Raw genomic sequence first — 16368 nt, 5'->3', positions numbered from 1 at the left:
GAGGATTCAGGAAAGGTCAAAGGTCGATCACGCCTCTAAATCCTTTTTCTTTCTTTCTTTCTTTCTTCTTCTTTTTCTTCTTTTTCTTCTTTTTCTTCTTTTTCTTCTTTTTCTTCTTTTTTCTTTTTCTTCTTTTTCTTTTTTTTCTTTTTCTTCTTTTTCTTTTTTTTCTTTTTCTTCTTTTTCTTCTTTTTCTTTTTCTTCTTTTTCTTCTTTTTCTTCTTTTTCTTCTTTTTTCTTTTTCTTCTTTTTCTTTTTTCTTTTTCTTCTTTTTCTTCTTTTTCTTCTTTTTCTTCTTTTTCTTCTTTTTCTTTTTTCTTTTTCTTCTTTTTCTTTTTCTTCTTCTTTTTCTTCTTTTTCTTCTTCTTTTTCTTCTTTTTCTTCTTTTTCTTTTTCTTCTTCTTTTTTTAGTTGAAAATCCCCTTCACTGAACACATTTGAATTTCTTATTGAGCGCAAATTTAAAAAAACAAGAAGACACAGCAAGAGCAAAAAACAAACTAAACTCCATTTAAAAATATACTTTATTAAAAAGCAGTCACACCTTTTATCCTGAGTTTTGAGACCACATTTGTGCAATGAAGAAAAAGCCACAGAATTATCCCAGCAGAGCAATTCAATCCATTATTCAAGGACTTTGGACTTTGAAAGATTGGAGCCTTTTCCAAACAACTATGGGCCTTTGGTGGGGACGATTCTGGACAGTTATGGAGCTTACAATATTATGATATTCCAGTTCACCTGTACATGCATCTCTACGCACTAACGAGGACATGAGCTGAGGTTAGACATGTTAGTTTTACCCTCATGATGATGTGGTGAATAGAAATAGGCAGGAGTTCTGGGACTGTAATTCAAAGACAAGTATCAGAGACTTCAAAATCCCTCTGGCCTCTGATCCACGATGTGCCCCCCCCACAGCCTGATAGTTTTACAAGGAAAGGCTCCATCCACCCTGAACCCACAGACGGACAGAGCGGGTGAGTCAGTGCAGCTCGAATGATTTCACCCACGTAAACCAAGAAGTATCTAACTCATCTGAAGTACTTGGTGTTGTATCTAACTCATCTGAAGTACTTGGTCTTGTATCTAACTCATCTGAAGTACTTGGTCTTGTATCTAACTCATCTGAAGTACTTGGTCTTGTATCTAACTCATCTGAAGTACTTGGTCTTGTATCTAACTCATCTGAAGTACTTGGTCTTGTATCTAACTCATCTGAAGTACTTGGTCTTGTATCTAACCCATCTGAAGTACTTGGTGTTGTATCTAACTCATCTGAAGTACTTGGTCTTGAAAAGTAAATAGAAACAGCTCCTCATGTTTCCACCACCTTTGGTCACGCGGAGTTTATGCAAAAATCCCTTTCACAGTTAGAAAAGTAAAGTAAAGTAAAGTGAAGCTACTGAATTAAAACTAACCCATGTCCTGGTCCTTATTCATACAATAAAATGTCAAACCTCTCAGAACACAACTTCTCATTTACACTGAATATGTTGGATCAAATGTTTCAAATGGATTTCAAATAAACACAGTGGTGCCGATTACATCTCTCTGAACATCACACAATGGAATATTTAAAAACAAACTCTCTGCTTGCGTTTAAGCGTAAGTTTAGTAAATATAACTATTTATAAAAAATGATGAATCATGGTCGGTCCAATGGCGCAGAACAGCCGCTCTTCTGCCAGTCTGCCCCAGGACAGCTGTGGCTCCAAACAACAGCTCGGGGAGGGTCCAGTGTTGGACACACAGTGAGTGCACCCCTGTATTTAATGTCTACATGTTATGGCCATTAAAAATATGATACAAATGTAAATGTTTGGGAGGTTTTAGTTCAAACATCATGTGGTTTTACTGAAGATCAGACACATTTAGGTCAAATTTAGGCAGAAATGTAAGAAATTCCACTCATTCTTCCTCCCACTGTAACTTCTGCACAGCCCCTTTTCAACCACTCACTGCCTTTATTATAATAACAATAAACTAATCTGAGTGGGGCTCGTTTGAACGGGGGTTCAGACTCTCCCTCTGGATAAACATATAGAGGGGAGTCATTGTGGGGGGGGGTCTTCAACACAGGGGGGTCGTCAACACACCGGTCTGTGAAGCACCTTCTTTGTGAAGGAACTGTTTTCTGTCGCCTGTAGTGACGCTGGTGCGACAAAAGAAGCAACATATTCAGTGTAAACTCACAATCATGTCCACATAATATCAATATTAACCTCTTTATATTAACTCCCGCCTGAACCCAGAGGATCTTTTTCCTCACGTCATCTGACTTTTTTTTTTTGTTGGGTTTTCAACTCATTTGTCACGTTTTTGTCATTTTTTCGTCCATTTTTCATCAATTTTTCGTCAATGTTTTCTCACTTTTTTGTCACATTTCCATCATTGTTTTCGTCTCAGTTTTGTTGCTATTTTCACAGCTTTTTCCCAGAAGCTTTTGGATTGGGGTAAAGCTGGAGAAGATGTGCTCGGTTCAGGTGGGAGTTATTTGGGGAAGTAGAACTCTTTGGTCAGCATGGAGACGATACTGGGCATCTGCTTCTTGCCGCTGAAGTCGGGGAGGCTTGAGTTCGACTCGAAGTGATAGGCGACTCTTCTGTTCACTCGGGTCATGACCTGCATCAGCTCCAGGTCCTGGTTCTTCTCCAGGATCTCACACAGCGACTGGATGAACCACGAGCCGTCGCCCGTGTTCCTCCAGGAGTAGTAACCTGAGGATGAGGCGGGAAAGGGTCTTCCTGGTTCCTCATAAGAGAATAATAAGAGAACAGCTGCAGATAACAGGGAGTACCTGGGGCGGTGGAGTAGGCGTAGAGGAAGTCCGCCTCCACCGGGATCCTGTCTGTCGAGGGGTCTTCAGCAACAGCATCCGTCTCAATGTCTGTCCCACCATCAAGGTCTTCCCCACGACACGCCTTTAACACAGATCACACTTATTTATACACTTTTCTAATTCACAAAATACATGAAACAGTCATAGAGGCTCAAAAGGAGTAAGAAGCAAGAATGTCAGTAGGGGGCCCTCTGGTGGCCGCCCTGTGTACTGCACACTGGGAAAGAGAATAGGTGTGTTTGAGATGCCGTCGTGTCTCGCCTGGATGATCGACGAGAGTAGCCGGCGCAACGGGGGCGGAGACAAAAAGTCTGAAGCCGATCCGACCCATGATCCGACCCATGATCCGACCGCTCCACATGCAGAACAGCGAGAGCCTCAGATCAGCAGCGTCTCGTTCAGATATCGCGTTCATTTAAAGTTTATCCTAAATAAAAGTCCTTCACCTCCTGCTCTGTTTCCTTTACTCCAGAGACGTCATTCTTCATCAGAGGAAACTTTACATTCGTTTGTTTGTTCAGGTTTGTGATAAAACACGTCCTTTTAAATCATGAGTTTGTTCTGAAAAGCATCAAACATGAGCTCAGTTTTAGGGGCGATGCAGAACTTTAATAGTTTCAGTCATAGTTTATTTGTTCAGATCTAAAGAGGAGAGAGGAGGGGGAGGAGGAGAGAGGAGGAGGGGGAGGAGAGAGGAGGAGAGAGGAGGAGGAGGGGGCGGAGCACGTTTCTGATCACACAGACTCGTATCCGATCACCTGAGCGTGAGGACAGGTGGGCGTTTTCCCATCATGCACTGGGCCGTGGAGCCGCTGCAGTTCCTCTGGAGAGATGCAGCGGCTGGTCCAGTCGGCTGCTCTCGTCGGGGTCTCAGATCTTCCCGTGACATCAGAGCCTCTGGAGCAAGAACAGAAATCTAACCGGCACCGAGAGTCTGCAGTCGCTGTAAAACTGCGTCCGTCTGGCTCATCTCAAACACACCTAATGTCTCGTGGGCAACAGTTAATGCATCAGTTTCCCTGAGAACAGAGCTCTGTTGTCGGGGCTTCGTGCCCCTGTAGGGTCTCCCAGGGCAAACAGGTCCTATAGGCGACGGGTCAGACACAGAGCGGGTCAGAAGCTCCTCATGAGAGACCGACAGGCCCGGTCAGAACCATGAGGCCGTCCTTCTGTGGACCCACCACCTGCAGGGGGCGCCATAACGGACTGGTGCAACTCCAACAGCCGCCACGACCCGGAGACGGAACAGTGGAAGAAAATGGATGGATGATGGAGTGTCACAACAAACTGGTTTCACTTTAGAAATATAATCTGGGTTAGACATGAGTAAAAAGTCTGTCATTATAAGTGAACATTATCCGTGACATAACACTGTTAAAGCTTTGTTTTAAGGGATTCTTTGTGTTTTGTGTCAGTCCTTAAATCACTGTATGATCCGGCCCCTTTGACCTCACACACCGGTGTTAGACCATCTGTATATGTGATTCCAGAGTTTCCCATAAAAGCCACAAAGCCTTCTCGAACGGTCTCATCGTTGTGGGTCAAACTTCCAGGGGTTACGGGGGGGGGGGGGACAGAGGAGCCAACGCACCTGGATGAAGAAGAGCTTGGGTTTTCCTACGAGCGTTTTGCATTTGTCTCCTTTGAAGTATCTGGTGAGGACGTCCAGCTCCTCTGGTCCATCGATGCCAAAGATCACGCCCTCGTCTCCGTGGCTCAGAATCACGCAGACGAAGGAGGCGTGTTTACTGTGGTCTTCCTGAGCCACTACAAAACAAACATGAACATTAGGAACCTGGACAGATGTGCTCAGGAACAGCTGTAGGAGAAGCAACAAACACTGAGTTCAAATATATCATGTGACAAGGAGTTTGGGATATTTACTACTTCAGCTCATTGTTATTCACTAAACTGTTATTAAACTGTTATTGTTTGTTAATAAAGCATGTGATGTGCTCATGCTGGTCCCGGGTTCGACTCCCCTCTGGGCGGTTCGTGCTCGTGCTGGTCCCGGGTTCGACTCCCCTCTGGGCGGTTCGTGCTCGTGCTGGTCCCGGGTTCGTCTCCCCTCTGGGCGGTTCGTGCTGGTCCCGGGTTCGACTCCCCTCTGGACGGTTCGTGCTGGTCCCGGGTTCGTCTCCCCTCTGGGCGGTTCGTGCTGGTCCCGGGTTCGACTCCCCTCTGGGCGGTTCGTGCTGGTCCCGGGTTCGACTCCCCTCTGGGCGGTTCGTGCTCGTGCTGGTCCCGGGTTCGACTCCCCTCTGGGCGCTTCGTGCTCGTGCTGGTCCCGGGTTCGACTCCCCTCTGGGCGGTTCGTGCTCGTGCTGGTCCCGGGTTCGACTCCCCTCTGGGCGGTTCGTGCTCGTGCTGGTCCCGGGTTCGACTCCCCTCTGGGCGGTTCGTGCTCGTGCTGGTCCCGGGTTCGACTCCCCTCTGGGCGGTTCGTGCTGGTCCCGGGTTCGACTCCCCTCTGGGCGGTTCGTGCTCGTGCTGGTCCCGGGTTCGACTCCCCTCTGGGCGGTTCGTGCTCGTGCTGGTCCCGGGTTCGACTCCCCTCTGGGCGGTTCGTGCTCGTGCTGGTCCCGGGTTCGTCTCCCCTCTGGGCGGTTCGTGCTGGTCCCGGGTTCGACTCCCCTCTGGACGGTTCGTGCTGGTCCCGGGTTCGTCTCCCCTCTGGGCGGTTCGTGCTGGTCCCGGGTTCGACTCCCCTCTGGGCGGTTCGTGCTGGTCCCGGGTTCGACTCCCCTCTGGGCGGTTCGTGCTCGTGCTGGTCCCGGGTTCGACTCCCCTCTGGGCGGTTCGTGGTCCCGGGTTCGACTCCCCTCTGGGCGGTTCGTGCTCGTGCTGGTCCCGGGTTCGACTCCCCTCTGGGCGGTTCGTGCTGGTCCCGGGTTCGACTCCCCTCTGGGCGGTTCGTGCTCGTGCTGGTCCCGGGTTCGACTCCCCTCTGGGCGGTTCGTGCTCGTGCTGGTCCCGGGTTCGACTCCCCTCTGGGCGGTTAGTGCTCGTGCTGGTCCCGGGTTCGATTCCCCTCTGGGCGGTCAGTGCTCGTGCTGGTCCCGGGTTCGACTCCCCTCTGGGCGGTTCGTGCTCGTGCTGGTCCCGGGTTCGACTCCCCTCTGGGCGGGGCCTCTCTCTGTGGAGTTTGCCTGTTCTCCCGTGGTTTCCTCCGGTTTCCCCGACACCCCCAGGATGAACGAGAGCGTGTTTGAGAGCGAGTGGGCGGGGCTACAGTCCGGCGTGGTGCGTTTACATGCATGAGCCCCATGTATGTTCATCAACGTGCACTGACCCGACCCGACCCGAGCCGAGCCGGTCCAGCCGAAACTCTGGACTGGCTTCACCAGCGCGAGAGACACCGGAGCATTTTAAACTCTGCCTAAAACACGTTTGTTCTGAAATGATTGTCCTTAGACGTGATGCTCAGACACTCGGTCATTTCATCTTGGTTATGTTGTTTTTAGTCTGTTCAGTAAGTAAGTAAGTAAGTAAACTTTATTTGTACAGCGCCTTTCACAGACACAGAGTCACAAAGCGCTTCACAGTGTTAAAACATAATAATATTCAAAATTCAGTAATCATGGTACAAATGGTGTCAGTATTGCATCAGCCGGACTCAAATACTTTCTCAAACAGATGGTTTTTAGGTGCTTTTTGAAAGTAGCTGCTGACTCCAGTGAGCACAAGTCAAGAGGAAGTTCATTCCAAAGTCGGGGCGCTACGGCTTTGAAGGAGCGGTTTCTCCCCGGGTTTTAAAGTGTGTTCGTGGAACCATCAGCAGGTTCTGCCCAGAGGACCTCAGGTTCTGCCCAGAGGACCTCAGGTTCTGCCCAGAGGACCTCAGGTTCTGCCCAAAGGACCTCAGGTTCCGAGATGTACTGTAGGGTTTAAGTAGGTCAGCAATATAAGTGGGCGCCTGACCGTGTAGAGCTCGAAAGGTCAGCACCAAGATTTTAAACTGAACCCGATGTTCAACAGGAGCCAGTGCAAGGACTTCAACACAGGTGTGATGTGGGCTCTCCTGTTTGTCTTGGTCAGAAGTCTCGCAGCTGAGTTCTGAACTGACTGCAGACGAGCTCTTTCTTGCTCAGGCACGTAAAGAGACTGTTGCAGTAATCCAATCGCGAGGACACAAACGCATGGATGATCATTTCCAGTTCGTCTCTGTTCAGCACTTAAGTCAACAGTAGATGTTGCTGTAGAAATAAAGATTTGATTGATTGATTGATTGATTGATTGATTGATTGATTGAAATGTTAAGTTTGAGTTTGTAAAGTCCCACAGCCACAGTTTCACCAACTAAAAACTATTTTTCCTTTTCATATAACATAAGTAGAAACATTTACGGCAGGAATAGCTGGACTCTGCTGCCCCCTGCAGGTCTGTTCACCTGTTTAGTCACAGTACATTTATAAACACATAGTAATATAGTCACCGCTCTGCAGCTTCTCCTTCATCTCCTTTACAGTGAGGTCCTGACACACCATCATTCTGTAACCCAGGTTCTCAAACGTCTTCGTCACCGCAGCTGCATCCACATCTGTGCCGTTTCGAACGCCCATTCCTGGAAAACACGGGTTAAAAGTCTCAGTTTCAGTTCAAAACTATTTCAGCCAAAACTGCAGTGAAAATAGTCCAGCAATGTCATCGTTTTCCGATAAATGTAGAGTTAAAGTGATGAGTAGAGGCAGATCTTTAAAGTAAATGATCCGTCTCCCTCCTGACTGGACCTGAAAGCCCCTCCTCGTTCCCTAAAGCCCCTCCTCCTTCCCTCAAAGCCCCTCCTCGTTCCCTAAAGCCCCTCCTCCTTCCCTAAAGCCCCTCCTCCTTCCCTAAAGCCCCTCCTCCTTCCCTCAAAGCCCCTCCTCGTTCCCTCAAAGCCCCTCCTCGTTCCCTAAAGCCCCTCCTCGTTCCCTCAAAGCCCCTCCTTGTTCCCTCAAAGCCCCTCCCCGTTCCCTCAAAGCCCCTCCTCCTTCCCTCAAAGCCCCTCCTCGTTCCCTAAAGCCCCTCCTCCTTCCCTCAAAGCCCCTCCTCGTTCCCTCAAAGCCCCTCCCCGTTCCCTCAAAGCCCCTCCTCGTTCCCTAAAGCCCCTCCTCGTTCCCTAAAGCCCCTCCTCCTTCTCTAAAGCCCCTCCTCATTCCCTGAAAGCCCCTCCCCGTTCCCTAAAGCCCCTCCTCGTTCCCTCAAAGCCCCTCCTCCTTCCCTCAAAGCCCCTCCTCGTTCCTCAAAGCCCCTCCTCATTCCCTCAAAGCCCCTCCTCGTTCCCTAAAGCCCCTCCTCGTTCCCTCAAAGCCCCTCCTCGTTCCTCAAAGCCCCTCCTCATTCCCTCAAAGCCCCTCCTCGTTCCCTAAAGCCCCTCCTCATTCCCTCAAAGCCCCTCCTCGTTCCTCAAAGCCCCTCCTCGTTCCCTAAAGCCCCTCCTCGTTCCCTAAAGCCCCTCCTCCTTCCCTCAAAGCCCCTCCTCGTTCCTCAAAGCCCCTCCTCGTTCCCTAAAGCCCCTCCTCGTTCCCTAAAGCCCCTCCTCCTTCCCTCAAAGCCCCTCCTCGTTCCCTAAAGCCCCTCCTCCTTCCCTCAAAGCCCCTCCTCGTTCCCTAAAGCCCCTCCTCGTTCCCTCAAAGCCCCTCCTCGTTCCTCAAAGCCCCTCCTCATTCCCTCAAAGCCCCTCCTCGTTCCCTAAAGCCCCTCCTCCTTCCCTCAAAGCCCCTCCTCGTTCCTCAAAGCCCCTCCTCGTTCCCTAAAGCCCCTCCTCGTTCCCTAAAGCCCCTCCTCCTTCCCTCAAAGCCCCTCCTCGTTCCTCAAAGCCCCTCCTCGTTCCCTAAAGCCCCTCCTCGTTCCCTAAAGCCCCTCCTCCTTCCCTCAAAGCCCCTCCTCCTTCCCTGAAAGCCCCTCCTCGTTCCTCAAAGCCCCTCCTCCTTCCCTCAAAGCCCCTCCTCCTTCCCTGAAAGCCCCTCCTCGTTCCTCAAAGCCCCTCCCCGTTCCCTAAAGCCCCTCCTCGTTCCCTAAAGCCCCTCCTTGTTCCCTCAAAGCCCCTCCTCGTTCCCTCAAAGCCCCTCCTCCTTCCCTAAAGCCCCTCCTCCTTCCCTCAAAGCCCCTCCTCGTTCCCTAAAGCCCCTCCTCCTTCCCTCAAAGCCCCTCCTCCTTCCCTCAAAGCCCCTCCTCGTTCCCTCAAAGCCCCTCCTCGTTCCCTAAAGCCCCTCCTCGTTCTCTAAAGCCCCTCCTCCTTCTCTAAAGCCCCTCCCCGTTCCCTCAAAGCCCCTCCTCCTTCCCTAAAGCCCCTCCTCCTTCCCTAAAGCCCCTCCCTGTTCCCTCAAAGCCCCTCCTCGTTCCCTCAAAGCCCCTCCTCCTTCCCTCAAAGCCCCTCCTCCTTCCCTCAAAGCCCCTCCTCGTTCCCTCAAAGCCCCTCCTCGTTCCCTCAAAGCCCCTCCTCGTTCCCTCAAAGCCCCTCCTCGTTCCCTCAAAGCCCCTCCTCGTTCCCTCAAAGCCCCTCCTCCTTCCCTCAAAGCCCCTCCTCGTTCCCTCAAAGCCCCTCCTCGTTCCCTCAAAGCCCCTCCTCGTTCCCTAAAGCCCCTCCTCGTTCTCTAAAGCCCCTCCTCCTTCTCTAAAGCCCCTCCCCGTTCCCTCAAAGCCCCTCCTCCTTCCCTAAAGCCCCTCCTCCTTCCCTAAAGCCCCTCCCCGTTCTCTAAAGCCCCTCCTCCTTCTCTAAAGCCCCTCCCTGTTCCCTCAAAGCCCCTCCTCGTTCCCTCAAAGCCCCTCCTCCTTCCCTAAAGCCCCTCCTCCTTCCCTCAAAGCCCCTCCTCCTTCCCTAAAGCCCCTCCCTGTTCCCTCAAAGCCCCTCCTCCTTCCCTAAAGCCCCTCCTCCTTCCCTAAAGCCCCTCCTCGTTCCCTCAAAGCCCCTCCTCGTTCCTCAAAGCCCCTCCTCGTTCCCTCAAAGCCCCTCCTCGTTCCTCAAAGCCCCTCCCCGTTCCCTAAAGCCCCTCCTCGTTCCCTCAAAGCCCCTCCTCGTTCCTCAAAGCCCCTCCTCGTTCCCTAAAGCCCCTCCTCGTTCCCTAAAGCCCCTCCTCGTTCCTTCAAAGCCCCTCCTCGTTCCTCAAAGCCCCTCCTCCTTCCCTCAAAGCCCCTCCTCGTTCCTCAAAGCCCCTCCTCCTTCCCTAAAGCCCCTCCTCGTTCCCTCAAAGCCCCTCCTCGTTCCTCAAAGCCCCTCCTCCTTCCCTAAAGCCCCTCCTCGTTCCCTCAAAGCCCCTCCTCGTTCCTCAAAGCCCCTCCTCGTTCCTCAAAGCCCCTCCTCGTTCCCTAAAGCCCCTCCTCGTTCCCTCAAAGCCCCTCCTCGTTCCTCAAAGCCCCTCCTCCTTCCCTAAAGCCCCTCCTCGTTCCCTCAAAGCCCCTCCTCGTTCCTCAAAGCCCCTCCTCCTTCCCTAAAGCCCCTCCTCTTTCCCTCAAAGCCCCTCCTCGTTCCCTAAAGCCCCTCCTCGTTCCCTCAAAGCCCCTCCTCGTTCCCTAAAGCCCCTCCTCGTTCCCCAAAGCCCCTCCTCGTTCCCTCAAAGCCCCTCCTCGTTCCCTCAAAGCCCCTCCTCGTTCCCTCAAAGCCCCTCCTCGTTCCCTCAAAGCCCCTCCCCGTTCCCTAAAGCCCCTCCTCGTTCCCTAAAGCCCCTCCTCGTTCCCTCAAAGCCCCTCCTCGTTCCCTCAAAGCCCCTCCTCGTTCCCTAAAGCCCCTCCTCGTTCCCTCAAAGCCCCTCCTCCTTCCCTAAAGCCCCTCCCCGTTCCCTAAAGCCCCTCCTCGTTCCCTCAAAGCCCCTCCTCCTTCCCTCAAAGCCCCTCCTCCTTCCCTCAAAGCCCCTCCTCCTTCCCTCAAAGCCCCTCCTCGTTCCCTCAAAGCCCCTCCTCCTTCCCTCAAAGCCCCTCCTCCTTCCCTCAAAGCCCCTCCTCGTTCCCTCAAAGCCCCTCCTCGTTCCCTCAAAGCCCCTCCTCGTTCCCTAAAGCCCCTCCTCGTTCCCTAAAGCCCCTCCTCCTTCCCTAAAGCCCCTCCTCCTTCTCTAAAGCCCCTCCTCGTTCCCTGTAAGCCCCTCCCCGTTCCCTCAAAGCCCCTCCCCGTTCCCTAAAGCCCCTCCCCGTTCCCTCAAAGCCCCTCCTCGTTCCCTAAAGCCCCTCCTCGTTCCCTCAAAGCCCCTCCTCGTTCCCTCAAAGCCCCTCCTCGTTCCCTCAAAGCCCCTCCTCTTTCCCTCAAAGCCCCTCCTCGTTCCCTCAAAGCCCCTCCTCGTTCCCTCAAAGCCCCTCCTCGTTCCCTCAAAGCCCCTCCTCGTTCCCTCAAAGCCCCTCCTCGTTCCCTCAAAGCCCCTCCTCGTTCCCTCAAAGCCCCTCCTCGTTCCCTCAAAGCCCCTCCCCGTTCCCTAAAGCCCCTCCTCCTTCCCTCAAAGCCCCTTGTTCCCTCAAAGCCCCTCCTCCTTCCCTCAAAGCCCCTCCTCCTTCCCTCAAAGCCCCTCCTCGTTCCCTCAAAGCCCCTCCTCCTTCCCTCAAAGCCCCTCCTCGTTCCCTCAAAGCCCCTCCTCGTTCCCTAAAGCCCCTCCTCGTTCCCTAAAGCCCCTCCTCGTTCCCTAAAGCCCCTCCTCGTTCCCTAAAGCCCCTCCTCCTTCTCTAAAGCCCCTCCTCGTTCCCTCAAAGCCCCTCCTCCTTCCCTCAAAGCCCCTCCTCGTTCCCTCAAAGCCCCTCCTCGTTCCCTAAAGCCCCTCCTCCTTCCCTCAAAGCTCCTCCTCCTTCCCTGAAAGCCCCTCCTCCTTCCCTGAAAGCCCCTCCTCCTTCCCTAAAGCCCCTCCTCCGGCACCGACTGCATGATTCCTGTGGTGCGTTTAAACACGCCTCACAGTATGTTTTTCATGAGGAAACATGATGGATGAAGGTCTGAACCTGTGCTGCGGTGGAAGTTCTTGTTGTTGTTGAGCGATTATGGATAAAGGTGTGAACCTGTGCTGCGGTGGAAGTTCTTGTTGTTGATGAGCGATTATGGATAAAGGTGTGAACCTGTGCTGCGGTGGAAGTTCTTGTTGTTGATGAGCGATTATGGATAAAGGTGTGAACCTGTGCTGCGGTGGAAGTTCTTGTTGTTGATGAGCGATTATGGATAAAGGTCTGAACCTGTGCTGTGGTGGAAGTTCTTGTTGTTGATGAGCGATTATGGATAAAGGTCTGAACCTGTGCTGGGGTGGAAGTTCTTGTTGTTGATGAGCGATTATGGATAAAGGTCTGAACCTGTGCTGCGGTGGAAGTTCTTGTTGTTGATGAGCAGACACACTCCCACACTCGGGAAGTCCGTCCTGTATCTGAACGGGTCCTCGTCGGTCTGGGCTTTACTGGACTCATCTGGACCCGAGTCCTGGACCGGGGTCTCACAGCTCTTCTCGTCACCTCCACTTCCCGAGCTCGGGTTCTTCCTGATTAAAGAGAAACATGGTTGACTTTTTCCTGTACTGTCCTGGTGCACTGAGACATGACCGACTTTATTGATTCATATTCAATTCAATATAAGGTCCTATATCATGGCAGATTGACTTTTCGGAGCTTTTAGCCATGTTGTTCTGCTATTTCCTTATCAAACCCCCCCAGAGTGTTTGTGGCTTCATTTACACAGTGTTTGGAATATAACTGACCTGCATCACACTGGTTAAAGCGACGACACAGACGTGTTTATGGTTAGTCTGGTGTTATCAGTGACTCAGGTGCTCTGTGGGTCACACTGTGTTTAATGCAGGCTAGCTGATACCATAGACATGCACTAGCCTCGCATTAGCCTAGCGCCACGAAACTCTTCAAACATAAGAACTGCATGAATTACAAAGAAAATATCTCCATAAATCAGCAACACTCTGGTCAGAGCCGTGGGAAGATGTTTTAGTTAGGGGGCGCTGAGGGACAGAATGTACCCTCAAAATACTTTTTCTGCATAAATCCTGTTTATTAACCGCTTAACTCCCGCCTGAACCGAGAGCATTTTCTCCAGTTCAGCTTTACCCAAATCCTGTAGGCCAGTGTAACGCCTCATCTGAAAGACCTACAAAACTAAATGGATCTTTTTCCTCACGGCAGATTTTTTTTCCATCTTTTTTGGGGGGTTTTCAACTCATTTTTGTAACTTTTTGGTATTTTTTTTTTCTCAAATAATAAATTTTGTGGCACTTTTTGTCACATTTGTCCTTCTGTTGTCAAATTTTTATCACATTTTTGCCACTTTTTCATAATTTTTTTTTAAATTTTTCATCATTGTTTCGTCTCAGTTTTGTTGCTTTTTCACACCTTTTTTCCAGAAGCTTTTGGATTGGGGTAAAGCCAAACTGGAGAGAATGTGCTCGGTTCAGGTGGGAGTTAAGGGGTTAATATTGCCTGCAGTTCACTAACTATCCACCAGGGGGAGCTGCAGCGCCCTCAGCACCCTGGGTTCCCACGGCCTTGACTCTGGATAAATAGGAAATGAGGCCCTGTGTCAAACATCCTGAAACATCCCTTTAAAAAACCTGAAATCTAAGAAAGCCACAGGTCCTGGAGCGTCTGAGATGTAAGTAAAGGTCCAGAACCATCCAAGCTGTTTTTTACTTATGTTCATAGTGCACCTTTAAGAAGTGATATCATTTACAATATGTGGAGCCATAGACAGTAAAATGAAGAATGTAGCTTTGAGCACAGGCTGAAGCGCCTTCATGCTAACAATTTGGCTCCGTTATTTAGAATATGGAAAAAAAAAAAAAAAACAGTAAAACGATCAAATTAGAGCGATGTTGTGCTTGTTAAGACAAACACGTGGAGGTTAGAATGTAATAAAGTCTGTATTAAAAATAACTTAAGGAGCGGCACAAAAGTTTCAATGGAAATTCTACAGGAACTTCCGGAGCCGACGCCATTTCCTCAGGGTTTCTTCATTTTACAGTCTGTGGATCTAACAGATCAAAACAATGAAATCCTGGTTCAGTCCTGGTTCTGCGGTGCTTTAGTCACCGCCGTCTCCACAGGCGTGATTTCATCCTCCGAGTCAGACGCAAATCTATAGAATCAGACTTTACAGGAAGTGCTGGATTATGTTTTGAATGTGTAGTTCTTGTCATATCAAGAGAAGCTTCTTTTTGCTTTGTAATCACAGCATTTCTGCAAATACAAGCAGCAAAATATACATTTAATGCACAATTTCAACCAAAACTGAACTATTTGTTTTATTTGTTTAAGGATGAATTATTTGTTTTCGATACAAATAAATTGTATTTCTGTCAAACTTTGGTCGTCAAAATAATGGATTAATGTGACTTTTCAAAGCGTTTAAGTTTAAGGCCTGAGTCGCTGTGTTCCCTGTGGTTCATCCCGACACTGACTTTGAAAATCCCGACACTGACTTTGAAAATCCCGACACTGACTTTGAAAATCCCGACACTGACTTTGAAAATCCCGACACTGACTTTGAAAATCACGACACTGACTTTGAAAATGCCGCCGCGTCGACCGTGTCTCCGCTTCTCTGCGCCGCCGCCGCCGCCGCCGCCGCCGCCGCCGCCGCCGCCGCCGCCGCCGCCGCCGCCGCCGCCGCCGCCGCCGTCGCCATCGTCCTGGAAACGAAAGTCAAAATAACAAATGTGTCTAATAAAGGCAGTGTTAATGTCGTCGACTAAAATATTTAGTCTTAATTTTAGTCAAAGTGATATTTTTGTGACTAAAATTGGACTAAAACTAAATGAAAAGTTTCTCATGAGACTAAAACTGTGACTAAAATGTCCAGATGTTTGAGTCGACTAAAATCAGACTAAATAAAAATGAAAAGGAGAGACTAAAATCATCCAAACTTGTATTGAGCGTCTGAAAGAGCCTCAGATCATGTTTAAAGGATCAGCTCTGAGCTTTGTTCATGTGGAGCAGAAACATGAAGCAGAGGAACAACATTAAACATGATTAGAATCAATATTATCAATGCAAAGTCCACTCAATTAGTCTGAAATTTAGTCGACTAAACTGACATGCAAATTTTAGTAAAAAGACTAAAACTAAAACTAAAATGAAATATGTTGTCAAAATTAACACTGAATACAACGTGAATAATGGAACTGTGATTATGTTGACAGGGGCGACATGACTTCTTTCTGCTCCTTTTCATTCGTATGTTAAAGGGACTAGATGCAAGTTGGTCATTTTATGCTCACTACTGCCACCTCAGGCCTTATGTGTAACTGCAGCTTCTATATTAAGCTCGTGCAGGACGGCACTTCAGACCCGAAGTCTTTCTGAGTGACAGGATTTTAGAGGCAGTTGTGGTGAACAGGTCTGAGCTCATTCTACACATGAGGAACACGGAGGAACATACATGATTGTAACATTTTTAAACTCTGTATAGTACCTTTAACCTCTTAACTCCCGCCTGAACCGAGAGCATTTTCTCCAGTTCAGCTTCACCCAAATCCTGTAGGCCAGTGTAACGCCTCATTTGAAAGACTTTTTTTGACTTTTTTGTCAATTTTTTGTCAAATTTTTGTCCATTTTTTGTCACTTTTCCGTCAGTTTTTTCTCACTTTTGTCACATTTTCATCCTTGTTTTCGTCTCAGTTTTGTTGCTATTTTCACACTTTTTTTCCAGAAGCTTTTGGATTGGGGTAAAGCTGGAGAAAAAGGTTCAGGTGGGAGTTAAGGGGTTGAATGCTCTTGCTGCACTTGCTTTTCAAATGAATGAATAGTTAAATGAATAATTATAGACGTCTGTTAAACGTTCTCATCAGCACATTTGTAGCTTTCTGTGGTTAGAAAATCTCACTTAATGAACATTATTATGGAAGTGATTCAAATACAAACAATTAGCTCCATAATTCTTTGGCCTGAGCGAGCAAAAGATCAAATATGTGTAATATAATAATAATATCAGGCAGCCACACTGTGATATTACTGAGATGTGTGAGTAAAACTAAAGAAATAAATCTATATATTTGTGAGAGAAATCACATTACTTTCACTCTGTTATTTTAACCTCTTAAGCTGAACCCAGAGGATCTTTTTCCTCACGTCATCACATTTTTTATCCATCATTTTTTTATTGTGGATTCAACTCATTTTTGTAACTTTTTTATCAAATTTTTGTAATTTTTTTGTAATTTTTTTGTCACTTTTTTTGTCACATTTTCATCCTTGTTTTCGTCTCAGTTTTGTTGCTATTTTCACACCTTTTTTCCAGAAGCTTTTGGATTGGGGTAAAGCTGGAGAAAAAGGTTCAGGCGGGAGTTAAGGGGTTAAGCAGCTGCAGTCATTTCCATCTAACTCACAAACCTGTTTCTCTGACGCAAAGTATTTCCAGTTAAAACAGTTTCAGATCAAAACAGATCAAAACAGGAGCGACGTGTTTGTGAACTGAAGGCGACACTTTTAAAAACCACAAACAATTCAAACAATTCAAACAATTCACTGAAGGAAATAAACTCCTCCCTTTCAGTGCATTTCTGTTTCATTCATTTGTATTTATTAGTTTGTTTTATTGACCTTTATTTAACCAGGACGGTCCCGCTGAGATCAGGGGAGTC

The 16368-nt window shown here is 49.0% G+C and overlaps 1 protein-coding gene across 1 annotated transcript; it reads right to left on the bottom strand.

The window, feature by feature from the left end:
- Nucleotides 1-2493: 2493 nt before the first annotated feature.
- LOC306963098 (caspase-3-like) lies at nt 2494-12402 on the bottom strand (the record flags this gene model as incomplete). Its single annotated transcript, XM_079556552.1, has 6 exons — nt 2494-2720; nt 2801-2924; nt 4434-4609; nt 7278-7406; nt 12083-12264; nt 12383-12402. 6 exons carry the CDS (start codon nt 12400-12402, stop codon nt 2494-2496), a joined length of 858 nt encoding a protein of 285 aa, XP_079412678.1.
- Nucleotides 12403-16368: the final 3966 nt, after the last annotated feature.

This window comes from Gobius niger (assembly GCF_951799975.1).
Source record: "Gobius niger genome assembly, chromosome: 5".
Classification (NCBI taxonomy): Eukaryota; Metazoa; Chordata; class Actinopteri; order Gobiiformes; family Gobiidae; genus Gobius; species Gobius niger.
Note: the sequence above shows the minus strand (reverse complement) of the source record. Positions and strands in the feature narration are given on the sequence as shown.